This window comes from Eubalaena glacialis, chromosome 11 (assembly GCF_028564815.1).
Source record: "Eubalaena glacialis isolate mEubGla1 chromosome 11, mEubGla1.1.hap2.+ XY, whole genome shotgun sequence".
Taxonomy (NCBI): Eukaryota; Metazoa; Chordata; class Mammalia; order Artiodactyla; family Balaenidae; genus Eubalaena; species Eubalaena glacialis.
In genome coordinates this window covers 39,295,394-39,308,458 of record NC_083726.1, presented here as the reverse complement: position 1 = coordinate 39,308,458, position 13,065 = coordinate 39,295,394, and the positions used below count along the sequence as shown (strand labels likewise).

The 13,065-nt window shown below is 34.6% G+C and overlaps 1 protein-coding gene across 9 annotated transcripts in view; it reads left to right on the top strand.

The window, feature by feature from the left end:
- PTPRQ (protein tyrosine phosphatase receptor type Q) overlaps positions 1-13,065 on the top strand; it is a 258,054-nt gene that overhangs the window by 68,376 nt on the left and 176,613 nt on the right. For all 9 annotated transcript variants that reach the window (XM_061204869.1, XM_061204868.1, XM_061204865.1 and 6 more), the window contains 4 exons: positions 720-969; positions 2,547-2,675; positions 5,426-5,572; positions 11,220-11,392. In XM_061204869.1, the coding sequence (XP_061060852.1) occupies positions 720-969; positions 2,547-2,675; positions 5,426-5,572; positions 11,220-11,392 (699 nt within the window). The remainder of the gene's footprint in view (positions 1-719; positions 970-2,546; positions 2,676-5,425; positions 5,573-11,219; positions 11,393-13,065) is intronic.

Here is a 13,065-nt window from a genome sequence, read left to right as displayed (position 1 = left end):
CATAGATGGGAAATCCCTGGAAGTACTGTAATAATGCTTTTTTAAAGTTAATTTTGGTTATCTTTGTGATATTATTGATGAGAAAACAACCAAAATTACTTTTCTTTTAAATGCTTTAAGTTGTAGAAGTCACAAAATATTTTTTTAATTTGGATATCTAATACACATAAACACATATACACATGTGCCCATATACACACAAACACACATGTTCTATTAGCTTTGTCTTTTGAATACTGTTGCAGAAAAAATCATAACGGTAAGAAAGCGACATTATGTTTGAAATTTCACAATAGGGAAAACATTTCATCTCTTTGGCTCTTGCACTTTTAATATGAATTTTTAAAATTCTTAAAATGATTTTGCTATAGTTATACCTTTATTCAAAGCCACATGAAATCCTACTTATAAGAAAGATTAAGGTGTAAAGAATGCAGTAAATACATTCTGTTCTAAACATTTAGAACATTCTGTTCTAAAACTGTGGACAATGGTATTGATGGTATAACTGTAGACAGTAAGTGGGTATAATTAAAATCTAGCAGATTTGTCTGTAGCTATAATGGGTAAGTGAATCTGTTAAACTCTTACCCAATCATATACATACACACACAAATTAGGAATAATATTTGTAATATAAAGAAAAAATGAATTACCCTTATCATCGCCATCAAGTGATACCACATTATTTTCCCACTGATGTTTATTTTTTTCACTAGGAGAATAATGAATCCTTTTTATGGAGTACAACCAGCCCTTCTCCAACCCTCGGGAGGGTGACGCCTCCATCACGTACCACCTACCCATCGAGCATGTTGCCTGGGAGGAAGATTAACTCTGTGTGGAAAGAACCTATCAGTTTTGTAGTGACACATTTGCAACCTTATACGACGTATCTTTTTGAAGTTTCTGCTGTTACAACTGAAGCAGGTTATATTGATAGTACGATTGTCAGAACACCAGAATCAGGTATGGTTTCTTTCTTTCTTTTTTTTTTTGGTAGGAAAAGAAGTTAAATTATTCATAGAATAACCTTTCATTTTTTTCATGTAGATATTTTTGTTAAAACCTTCCTTCCCTTTCAATAACTTTTTTTGCCCTAATAACAGATAATAGGTATCCCTTCTGGAGCATCTTCAATTCCAATACTCTTTTACATAAGCATCTAAAATGAGAAAGGAGATTTGAGAGAAGAGACTCCTGAGCTAATAGCCTTGATCCTAAGATCAGCTTTTATCATTCTGTGACCCCAGCATTTTTTCGTAATCATCCTGTCCTTCATCTTCTATAGTCATGTGTAGATGACTTCTCTCACTGATATTGCTGTTGCCAGATGTGGAGATAACACCTGCAGTAGCAGAAATATCATGCGATTAACATTCAGCATCAGATAAAAACAGTAGTTAAAAAATACCTACCTGTATCCTCTTTGTATTTCAGTTTCCTTTTGTGAAAAATGGAGACAGTAATAGTATCTTCCTTATGGAGATGGTGTTAGTACTAAATGAGTATGATTAGATATTATTATTACTACTAAATTCTAAGAGTACATATTTCTAGGTATGGTATTTATATATTTAATTATAATATGTCAGCATCCATATATACACATATATATATAGACAAACACATCTAAACATACTACATAATGCCATACTAAATATATAGTATCAGAAATTCAGTTGGATTGATGATTTTTAAGGCTACTGGAAATTATTACTTGTAGGGTAATTTCACTAAAGCATAGTATTTTTTTCTGATTACATAGGTGTCATTTAAGTACATGTAAATTTGAAGATTTTTCTTGAATTAAACATCTTTGAATCAGACCATTTCCTCTTACATACTCCTTACTTCTTTTCATACAAAAAAAGAAAGAAGGAATTTCATGAAGGTCACACAAAGTGAAATTTGGTAGATAAGAACTTTGTTTTAAAAAATATTTGGAATGTTTCATTTCAATTAAAAGAAAGTTTTTTTTTTTTAAATATAGAAACATCTGTGAAAAAGACTATTTTTAAATAGCATTATTATTTTTATATGTTACCAATGTTACATTAGAATATAGGTTATAAATTTCCTCTCAGAGCCAAATACAGATATTGATATAAAAAGTAAAATCACTGCCAACAGATTCTGAAGGTTGAGTTATTTCTTTGCCCCTTCCACCTGTGTACACCAGAGGGAGAGCTTTTATCAAGCCAGATGCCCAGGGCTTGTTGAATGCAATACGTATAAATGCTTCAAGACAATGGAAGTGTACAATGAACTATACAGGAATAAAACACCTTGTGCAATCATATACAGCATTAAATAAAAATAGTAATTGTTGCAAATAAGGAGTTTATCTAATGGTCCACCACTTATTCAAATTCTTCAATTATAGCCTATCTTTTCTTTTTGTAGGTTGAAAAAACAAACACTTTACTGTGTGACCTTTTATTTTTTCTCTGATTCTGTGTTTTATTTTGTGTATTTAATAAGGTGCTTTTAAATTTTAAATATATATCTATTATTTATTCTTTTTTTTTCTGTAATCATTTTAGTGCCTGAAGGACCACCACAAAACTTTGTAACAGGTAACATTACAGGGAAGTCCTTTTCAGTTTCATGGGACCCACCAACTACAGTTACAGGAAAATTTAGTTACAGAGTTGAATTATATGGACCATCAGGTAAGTCTTAATTGACAAATGTCCAAATTATTCATTTGGGAACTTCTAGGAATCTATCATGAAACACATGAGTAAACTTTATTTCTCATCCCTGAGTACCTTATGCTCCTAAAATTCTGGAATATTTGCAGGCCTAAAGATATGGCAGTCTGTTTTTCCCCCTCCCTCCTCAATACATAGACACACATGGATACCCAGACATACCTTTTCTATCAATACTATTTTACAAAATTTTGACAAAGTACTCTTGTATCTGTGAGGCTGGTAAGTCAAGAGAATGTATTCAGTAACTATCGAATTTAGCAACCTGGAAGTCATTAGCGATCTTATCAAGAGCAGTTATGATGGAGTATGTGGGGTAAATGCCTGCTTGGAGTAGACTGAAGAGAGAATGGGAGAAGAGAATTGGAGCAGTGGGTAATGGACAACTCTTGAGTTCTGCTGCAAAGTGAAGCAGTGAATGGAAGTGGGTAGTGGGGGTGAGGGGTAAGCAGCATCGACGGGTTTTCTTTTCAGAGGGAACAAGCAAAGCATGTGTGTTTGCTGATGGGAATAAATAAAAAAAAGGATATGTTGATGATATAAGAAAGGCAGGAATTATTGGAAAGATATCTTTGTGTAGGCAGAAAATGAGATCTTTTGCTCAAATGTAGGGATTGGTTTGAGATAAGAATCCAGATGGTTTATCCATTGTAACAGGTTATAAGGCAGAGTCTGTGGGTGCAGATGCTGTAAATAGGTAGTTGTGTTGGTGGGAGTATGTGGCACATGTCTTCTGAATGATTAATTTTTCCAATTAATCAACTGGGAAGAAAAAGTGTAAATATTTATCTAGAAGAGTAGAGAGTGACTGTACTACTGAAGTTAAGTAAGGTGCTGAGTACCATTTAGGGCTCATTTGAAGTGTGGTCATGAATAAAGTGATATCAGTCAGAGTGGATTTGTGTTTTTCTCCAGTTCCCTTCAACAAGAGAGGGCTTATGTAAGGCAGTGATTATTACTGACAATGACACTGAGGCTGGATAAAGAGTAGACATCAAGTGGTGAAGAACCAAACAAAATAAAATAAAGTAGGTGGTAAGATCAATGGATTGGCGGTCCCAAAGAATTGTTGGTTCTGGCTTCTAGAGTAGTGATCAGGAGACGGGAAGTGTGGTCAGAAACAGCTGCATGAAATTAAGATAATTTAGGATTTGCAGTTATTGGTAATAGCGATGTCTATTATGACTGTGAGGGAGTGGCTGAGATCAGGTGGAGGACTAGATTATTTAAGGAGAGCTTGAAGTAGTTTAAGGATGATCTCTAAGGATATTGAAATCACCACAAATTAAGATGGTAGCATTGAAGAAAATGCCATTGAAGCAAGAGCTAAACCATCCAGAATGAGAGTGAGTGACCCTGGGGTCCACAGATCACTACAACAATGAGAGTCAGTGGATGTCACCGATGGCATGAGAGCTGAAGCTGTGGGCTTTTCTAAGGAGGAGCTAGAATTGTCTAAGAGCAAAGAAGAGCAAGGAGAACACATGCCACACCTGGCTGCCTAGTCACTTGAGGGCTGTGGGGAAAAATCAGTCACCACCATTCAGGGTGGCTGTAGGCAACAGAAGCAGTGGTCTCAGGGGAGAGCTAGGTTTCAGTTAGAGCAAGAAGCGGAAAAGACTATTCGGAGATAAAGTTGAGGATTTAAGGAATTTTGATGATGGCCCAGTTAAGAAATTTTGCTCAGAAGCTAAGCTACAGAAATTTTCTAAATATATCTTTTTATAGAAGATAGTGAAAATATTTAACATTTTAATTGAATGAATTTGAGTATTAAACACTGTCACTGTTTTTATATTGGTAAAATCTAATGTGTGGGCTTCCCTGGTGGCGCAGTGGTTGAGAATCTGCCTGCCAATGCAGGGGACACGGGCTCGAGCCCTGGTCTGGGAAGATCCCACATGCCGCGGAGCAACGAGGCCCATGAGCCACAACTACTGAGCCTGCGCATCTGGAGCCTGTGCTCCGCAACAAGAGAGGCCGCGATAGTGAGAGGCCCGCGCACCGCAATGAAGAGTGGCCCCCGCTTGCCACAACTAGAGGAAGCCCTCACACAGAAACGAAGACCCAACACAGCCAAAAAAATAAATAAATAAATAAATAATAATTAAAAAAGAAAAAAACCCTAATGTGTTCATTTTAACTATGTCAAAAAATAACACTATGGTTCAATAGGGCTTTATATAAAAGTAATTTTAAGTACTGCAAGATTTTCATTTTTTTTCCATTTTAAGTAAATTGACACCAGTGTGACACTAAGCTAAATGTTTAAGATATATTCACTTTTTTTTTTTTTTTTTTTTTTTTATTTTTGGCTGTGTTGGGTCTTCGTTTCTGTGCGAGGGCTTTCTTTAGTTGCAGCAAGCGGGGGCCACTCTTCATCGCAGTGCGCGGGCCTTTTACTGTCACGGCCTCTCTTGTTGCGGGGCACAGGCTCCAGAAGCGCAGGATCAGTAGTTGTGGCTCACGGGCCTCGTTGCTCCGCGGCATGTGGGATCTTCCCAGACCAGGGCTCGAACCCGTGTCCCCTGCATTGGCAGGCAGATTCTCAACCACTGCGCCACCAGGGAAGCCCTATATTCACTTTTAAAATTGTAATAGTTAATGTTAGTGCATATGTTAACACTTTAGTTGCTCTATACTTAAATGTAAGAATGATTACATGCTTGAAGAGTAAATAATCCACAATTATCTTTTGCTTTTTGCAGGTCAGATTTTGGATAATAGCACAAAAGACCTTAAGTTTGCATTCACTAATCTAACACCATTTACAAAGTATGACGTGTGTGTTGCGGCTGAAACCAGTGCAGGGATTGGACCCAAGTCAAATATTTCAGTATTCACTCCTCCAGGAGGTAAGAACGCCTCCTCTAGTGTGTTAATGAGAATTTCATTGCATCGGTTAAACATCGTATTAGAAGCTATTTGGTTGATATTTACCTAATTCATGTTATTTCCTTATCAGATTACTACCTAGTACATTCTGAACATGTGTTCCTTAGAACACTAAACCCATAGCATGCTTCATAATAAGAGGGACCAAAGATCAAGTAAACATTATAGGAAACATTACATGCAGTATCAGCCTGCATAATTCACAATGAATAGTACTGGCAAAATCTCAAGAATACTTAAACAAATGAACACATTTAACATGGTTTAAACCACATTATTTAATGTTGACTCTTCCCACAGAATAACGTTCAGAGAAATCCATGTATCCCACAATACCTATAACAAAGTATATTTATAATCAAAAGGATATTCTAAGGAAGTGAGGATTTCTGGAAGGTGCATAATATGAATTTACCAGAATATACTGAAATTATTTTAAAAAGTTTCTCCTGAAGAAATTTTTTATTTGTATATATTAAACGTCACAGTCTAAGGCAAACTGTAGTGTTTCAAAAAATGTTACCATGCCATTTCACAACCTGTTTTCTGGGCCCACACCAAACTTGCTCAATGCCTTCATTTCTATTTAGATATTGTAATTATTTAGGAGAATACAATAATTTTTTTACAGTCACACTAACACTTGAAAAAGTTTTCAGATTTTGTGTGATAGCTAACATACAGTAATTTGTGAATTAAGTACACAGTGTGCACAGACGCACGTGCATACACACGAGGCTGGGCATACCTTCATCAGATAAATCATTCAATTGTTTCACCATGAGAGGGCAGCAACTATTAGGGAATTTTGTACTTCTCCCCCATTTCAAAGAACAACCCTTGATAATATTTTGCTATTGAAAGAACGTAAAAATTATGTTACATTGATTTCAAATGAAAATTCTAATGTGTATACGGTTTCAATACACAGGTTAAAAAAGAGAGGCACGCTCATTAACAAAATGTTCTCATTTTTTCATATCAAAACTTTTTCCATTGTATTTCTATCAGAAGAGTCTTAGCATTGTATGTCTTCTCCATGAGACCTGAAATTTCTCCCACTTCCACCTAAACCTGCTCTTAAGCATTTTCAAGAAATCTAGACAGATTTATGGATGGTTGTCAAATACCACAGAGCAATCTGGCCTTCGTCAGACTTAGAGCCCTTGAATTTGGTCTTTTCTCAACCAACCCAACTGACCAATTTCTATTCTCATGTTATGCAATTAAATAAATTCAATCTTCTTTCAAGCCAAGCCGATTTTGGTGCTCCTAAACTGAATCCACAATTTAAGATTATTGTTTTATTGTCATCATTCTTGGCCTACAGCATCTGACCAAAATAGGGAAATAGATAATACATTGCCACATACAGTGCCATTTTGTTTATTTGGGATATCGTTTAAGCATTTATTTCCCTTTCTTTATATCTGTACTTTTTATTGACAAAATAATAAGTAGAATTTTAAGGACATTGTTCAACATATTTCACATGGGTTATTTTTCACACCAAGTTATTTTGAATAGATGGCTCTACTTGCCCTGTGTAACGAGCAGTGTATCCTGAGTTTTATCCTACTGCCTCCTGAACTACTCACCATGTAGACCACATCCAGGTGGCTTTCAGGAGAACCCACTGGCAACAGGTGGGTTTCTCTAAGGGCAGGCGTGGCACAGTTCTTACCTCTGTATGCCTGCTTCTCCATGGAGTTCTCAGGGAGTTTCAGTGGAATGCTGGGGCAAATGCAGTGAATGTAGACTCTGACAACACTAATTAATCCTGGTCCCACTAATTAAAACTTTGCCATAAAGGAATCTTTAGACTATATGAGAACAATCTAATAACTCATTAGAACTAGATACTTTCAATTAAAATTTATACCTTGGTTTTAGATTATTCTTTTTATTCATTGATACAACAGGGTTCTTTGTATTCTAATTAAAGCTACTCAATTTATTTTTTTCTCCATATTTAAAAGTAGTCTATAGTCTATGTAAAAAATTAATTAGGACCAGCTTTTAAATTAATATATTTTAAAACAACTGGGGTTCTAACAAATCTCCAGATATTCATAGAAAAATATTGAACTGCTTTCTTATAGAAAATATGTGCTATCACATTTTAATGGGGCTGATTTCTCTAATACTGAGAATCATATGGTCCATGGTCTACTTTGATTATCAAAGAAAATCAACATGATGTTGTTAAAGCAGTTATCCTATGTATTTCATAATGTTTCTACATATCCGTTAATATTTTACTGAGCAGATTTCTACATAGGCATGAAGAAGAGATGGTTTTGGAAAAAAATGATAATTTAATAATCTCTAATGTTATAAAACATCATAGTTGCCTATTCCAAAATGAGGTCATCTGCTGAATATAACATAAGCAACAGAATTTTCTTATTATTTGTATCGGGATTAAAGAAACTTAAGTAAATTTTGTTGCTTCAATATCCCCTAAAACTTCTCTGCCACTAGTGTCAAATATCTTTTAAGGAGGTTAACATCATTTCTTAAAAGCAAACAAAGTATTGAAATCCATATTTACTCCCCCATAAATAAACTATGGAAGTGAAGACATTTGTCCTTAGTAGTTTCAATTTGCTACTTTCTGCAAATAGTAGCAACATCTTTGTAGGGAGATCACTGAGAAACTCTGAACTTTGTGTTTTTCACGATTCTCCATGACTTTTATTTTTCAGTAGATTTTTGCAAAAGTCACTTCTAATGGAAGTTTAATTTGCTAGATAATGGCAGACTTATTTTAATGTATTTTCTCTACCCCAGTGCCATTTGTCTCCATTTCATTTTTTTCTAAGAATTTTTCATTTGCAAACTCCAAATCATTTGGAATATATTTTTACCAATCATATGTGTACTCTGTTTCCCATTTCTTAGTAAAATTTATAGATGTATTGACTTGAGAATGATTCTTAGGTCATCCCCATGGACAACACCTTCAGAATTGATGCTGAACCATGAATAATTGCTTTGTGTGTTTGATTTTCTTTAGTTAATTTGGTATCAATATTAAAGAAGTTTGATCTAATCCACACTTCTCTGGTTTCCCCATAAGAATTTGTGGTGTAACATATCAAGTATCTTTCTAAAGACAAGATACAATGCTGTCTACTCCATTTCCTTTATCCCCTAAGCTTTTTCTTCTTTCATAAAAAAAAGAGACAGCCTTAGAATCATTCTTCACAAGTTTGGGGTACATTTTTAGGGTAACATAGAACCACTTAAAGTTGGATTGTAACTTTAGGCATTAGTGTCATGGGGCAATACTTACTAAGTTATATTGAAAAGTATAAATCAAAAGATAGAGAAACAGTGTCTGCTACTATTTTTAGGTTTGGCTAACAGAATAAGAGACAGTACATTTAAAATATACTGCTGTACTGGGTAATGTTTGGTATCCTACTACATTATTATGTTACATCACATGGGACTGACCATTTCACTTATTTTATAGTAGGCAGGGTTTAGTTATCTGACTATTCTGATCAATGTAGTTATTAAACTGGCTTTTTCAGTTAAGATTCTACATGAGTTCAAATTAGATGGAAAAGTGCCAGGTCTCTTCTTTGATTTATGTTATGCAATACTGAGAGTTTGTCTACATAGCGACCCCAAAATAAAATGTCAAAGAAAGGTGGAATTGGAGTTTTGCTATTTAAATAGTTGTGTTGTTCTCATACTACATGGTTAATTAGAAAGGTTCTCTACTCTTGAAAAATGTATATTGGCATATATGATGATAGAAACATAAGCTTTAGGAACAGCGTATGTTAATGAAATAAAACATGTAAGAGGTGACCTATGCAAAGGATTTTATCTGTTTTATTCCTTCCTCTATCCTCAAGCGCCTAGAACAGTGACTGTATGATGAGTCCTCAGTCTGTTGAATGATGAATGAATCAATCAGTGATTGTAGGGTTCTAGCCTAGAACTCTTCCTCAGTCTTTCAAAGGTCAAACTATTTTTCCTTCAGATTAGAACACCTTTGGGGAAATCAATCTAAAGAGTTATCCTTCTATATAGAGATATACCAAAATGTTTTTAGAAAAGGAGATGCAAACAATTGGCAAATTATAGGTGTACCCATGTTATGTTTATTTCAGTTTTGAGCACAGGTTTTACCCATACTGGACACTGGAAATTTGACTGCAGTAATCAGATATGCTCTTAGTCCAGAATTCATCCATCTAGCCATTAACTAGTCAACAAACATTTAGAAATATTTACATTGTTATAATATCCAGGGAGATTTTTTTTTACTGATTACTTCATAGAGACAAAGAAAAAAAAAACCCAACTCTTAATCTACTGGATAAAATACTACATGGTTACAGGAGCTTACTACATGGTTAACTTAAGCATAATTAGGTTCGTTAATTATAATAATATTTATAGGAGTTGTGACATTAATTTTCAGTTCCTTTTTGTTATCTTAAAGGAGAACAGAGTCATTCTTCATTTGTATTATACCCCTAATATGTCTTTCTTCTAACTGGAATTTGGTAAACCTGTACTACTGTGAAATATCTCAGCTTAGGGAAATAGGGAAATTAGGGAAATGAATTTAATGTGTGACCACGTCCTAATCATAAAGGACAATATTTTTACATCTCATTTTCTCTTTCTTGAACCAACATATTATAAAGTCTTTTGAATTTGTTCCTGACTTTGTATAGTGATAGGAAAGTTTTAATCACACCCATTTTATAGATAGGGAAACTAAAGGTGGAGGGGTGAATTGGTTATTTATAATCATACAATGAACTATAGACAGAAAGTGGACAAGTGCCCAGAGCAGGTTTACTCTTGGTTCATTACTCCTGTGGCCCTGGGAGGTTTCCTAGAGGTTGCTCTTGGTGACATACATAGATACATACATACATACATTCATTCATTCATTTATTTATTTAGTGATTTTATACTTTTATACATTACAAAATGATTACCACTTGATGACTTTCTAACTAGAATTTAAGTACTTCTTGCTTTATCTTAAACCAATTGTCAGTTTTTCTCTCTTTTTCTTTACTATTGCAAAGAGTGAGGGCATCTGAAATTTGAGATGCACGTAATTTGTAAAATCAGCAGGAAAATATCAATTAACTCTTCAAACAATTTAATGTAATGAATTAAAATTTGCCTAATTGATTTTTACCAACTACATGTAATTTCATTCACGGTATTCTGGATATTATCTTTTGGTATGTTGTAATTTTTGTGAAGTCTTCAGGATTTCTACTGGGCATTCATCAGTCATAAACAACTTTCCCTGGGAAGTTATTTTTATTAATTAATTTGTTTTGAACAAATATTGTGACATTTTGATTTGGGAAAATTATTCCATGTTATTCTGTTTCTTGTGTACATTTTGAGAACAACGTGTAGAAATTTCACTTTAAATATCTGTATATTTTAAATGATCAGATACAAATTTAATTATTAATAAATTAGTAAATTGTTTTAGTCTGTTTTCTAATAGAATTGCTTATATATCTTCAATCGTGAACTAAGAATTAAGGGAATTTTTAAAAATTTGAGAATGTATTTTTAAATTTCCCTTTTCTTATTCTCTTTTTTTAGTTCCAGGTACAGTATTTGATTTGCAAGTTGCAGAAGTAGAAGCCACAGAAATAAGCATTACTTGGAAGAAACCACGACAACCAAATGGAATCATTAACCAATATCGAGTGAAAGTATTAGTTTCTGAGACAGGAGTAATATTGGAAAATACTTTGCTCACAGGAAAAGATGAGGTATTGCACTTTAATTTCTTATCTTGGTGAGCCCTTTCTACTTGGTTTTGACCCTGATAACTTGAGAGATTTGCCAACATGCAAACATAAAATATTTGATGAGCTTCAAAGTACAAAATGAAGTAAATTTAGGCTATGTCGATAATCTAGCTCATCATATTTCATTTTAGGACATATATTAGTTAAATGCTATTATTCTTTTTCAGCAATGAAAAATGTTAATTGAGCAATTAAGCAGGACTAAAGGTACTTCCATAAGTGAATATTATTATGGTAATTAAGTTAATGAATTGTTTGGAAACTCCTGTTATGATTTAAGTACTCCTTCTAAGGCTGTGCTTGTAATTTGGAATAGTTGCCAAAGAAAGGCACAGTAATTTTAGTAGCTGTTGTTGACAAATGATTTGACCTACTTAGGAAGCCAAATTTCTCAAAGCTGCCTCATTTAAAAACAAACAAACAATATACATTTGATTAAAGAAATGAAATAAATAAAAAAGATGAAATCATTTCATAGATATAAAATAAGAGGACAATGTTTGCTTCTGTTCACACCGGGAGTCTTTTTTCCCCCTTCGTTTCTGTTAGGAAGCAGTGATTTTCCTTCACTGTCTTCATTCACCTCATCCAGCCAGCTGTTCACCTGTGAGTTCCCTCTAAGACTGCAGACTAGCTGTATCCAGATATTGGTGGCTCCTGGGGCTCACAAAAATTAAATATACTTGGGACCAGTGAGTGTAGCAATCTCTGTACCTTGGAGGTACTACCTGATGGTTATTCAGTAATTAGGTTCCACTCTTTTGGTCCAGAATCACTGTTTTTTCCTATCTCCACATATATTATCTATTCTATTTCTAGTCCCAGCTCTCCTCCATTTCTGACACCTACCTGAAAGTTGACCTCACTATGTGCTTAATGCATTCTGGCCAGCCAGGACTTATTACTCCAAGTCATTTGACATCTCTGGCCCAGGGTTAAATTTTAATCCAATGTTGACTCCATTCCTCTGTGCAAAAATGTTGAGTTATGATTTCTCTGATACTTTAGTTGACAACTCAGGCAAAGGGCAAAAGCTTAATCCTCTGCTCCTGCTGAGAAGGCCTTAAATTAGATACTTCACTATTTTAGGACCGGATGACAGGTCTCTCACTTGTAATGACATCTACTGAATGGCAAGCCACACCTCTTTTTCTCTTGAAACTAAGAGATTCTGGAATGACTTCTTTGTGATTCTGCCTATATCTATATGATCTGCAGTCTCTGTGACATAGTAGAGAGAACATGAGCTTTGGTACTGTACAAATCTGGGCTTATATCCTAATTTGGTCACTTACTGGGCTGTACAGCAGAGAGGTTACGTGCATGGGCCTAGGAGAAAATATGCTTGGGTTTAAACCTTGGTTTTGCCCGTAGTGATGGTTTAACCTTGAGAAAGTAGGCCTGACCTCTCTGAATTTCAGTTTCCTCTTCTCTAAGATAGGGACTATAAGAGTCCCTATAACACAGGATTGTTAATGAAGGTTTAGTGGATTAATGTGTATAAAGAGCTTAGAGCTTGTTCCCTGGCATATGGTAAGTTTGGTGCTAAATAATTGTGACCTGTCGTACTTGTTAATCATGGCACTGGACCTTTCACCCTCATTGGGACTCAATATTAGTTTCCTTAGGTCTCA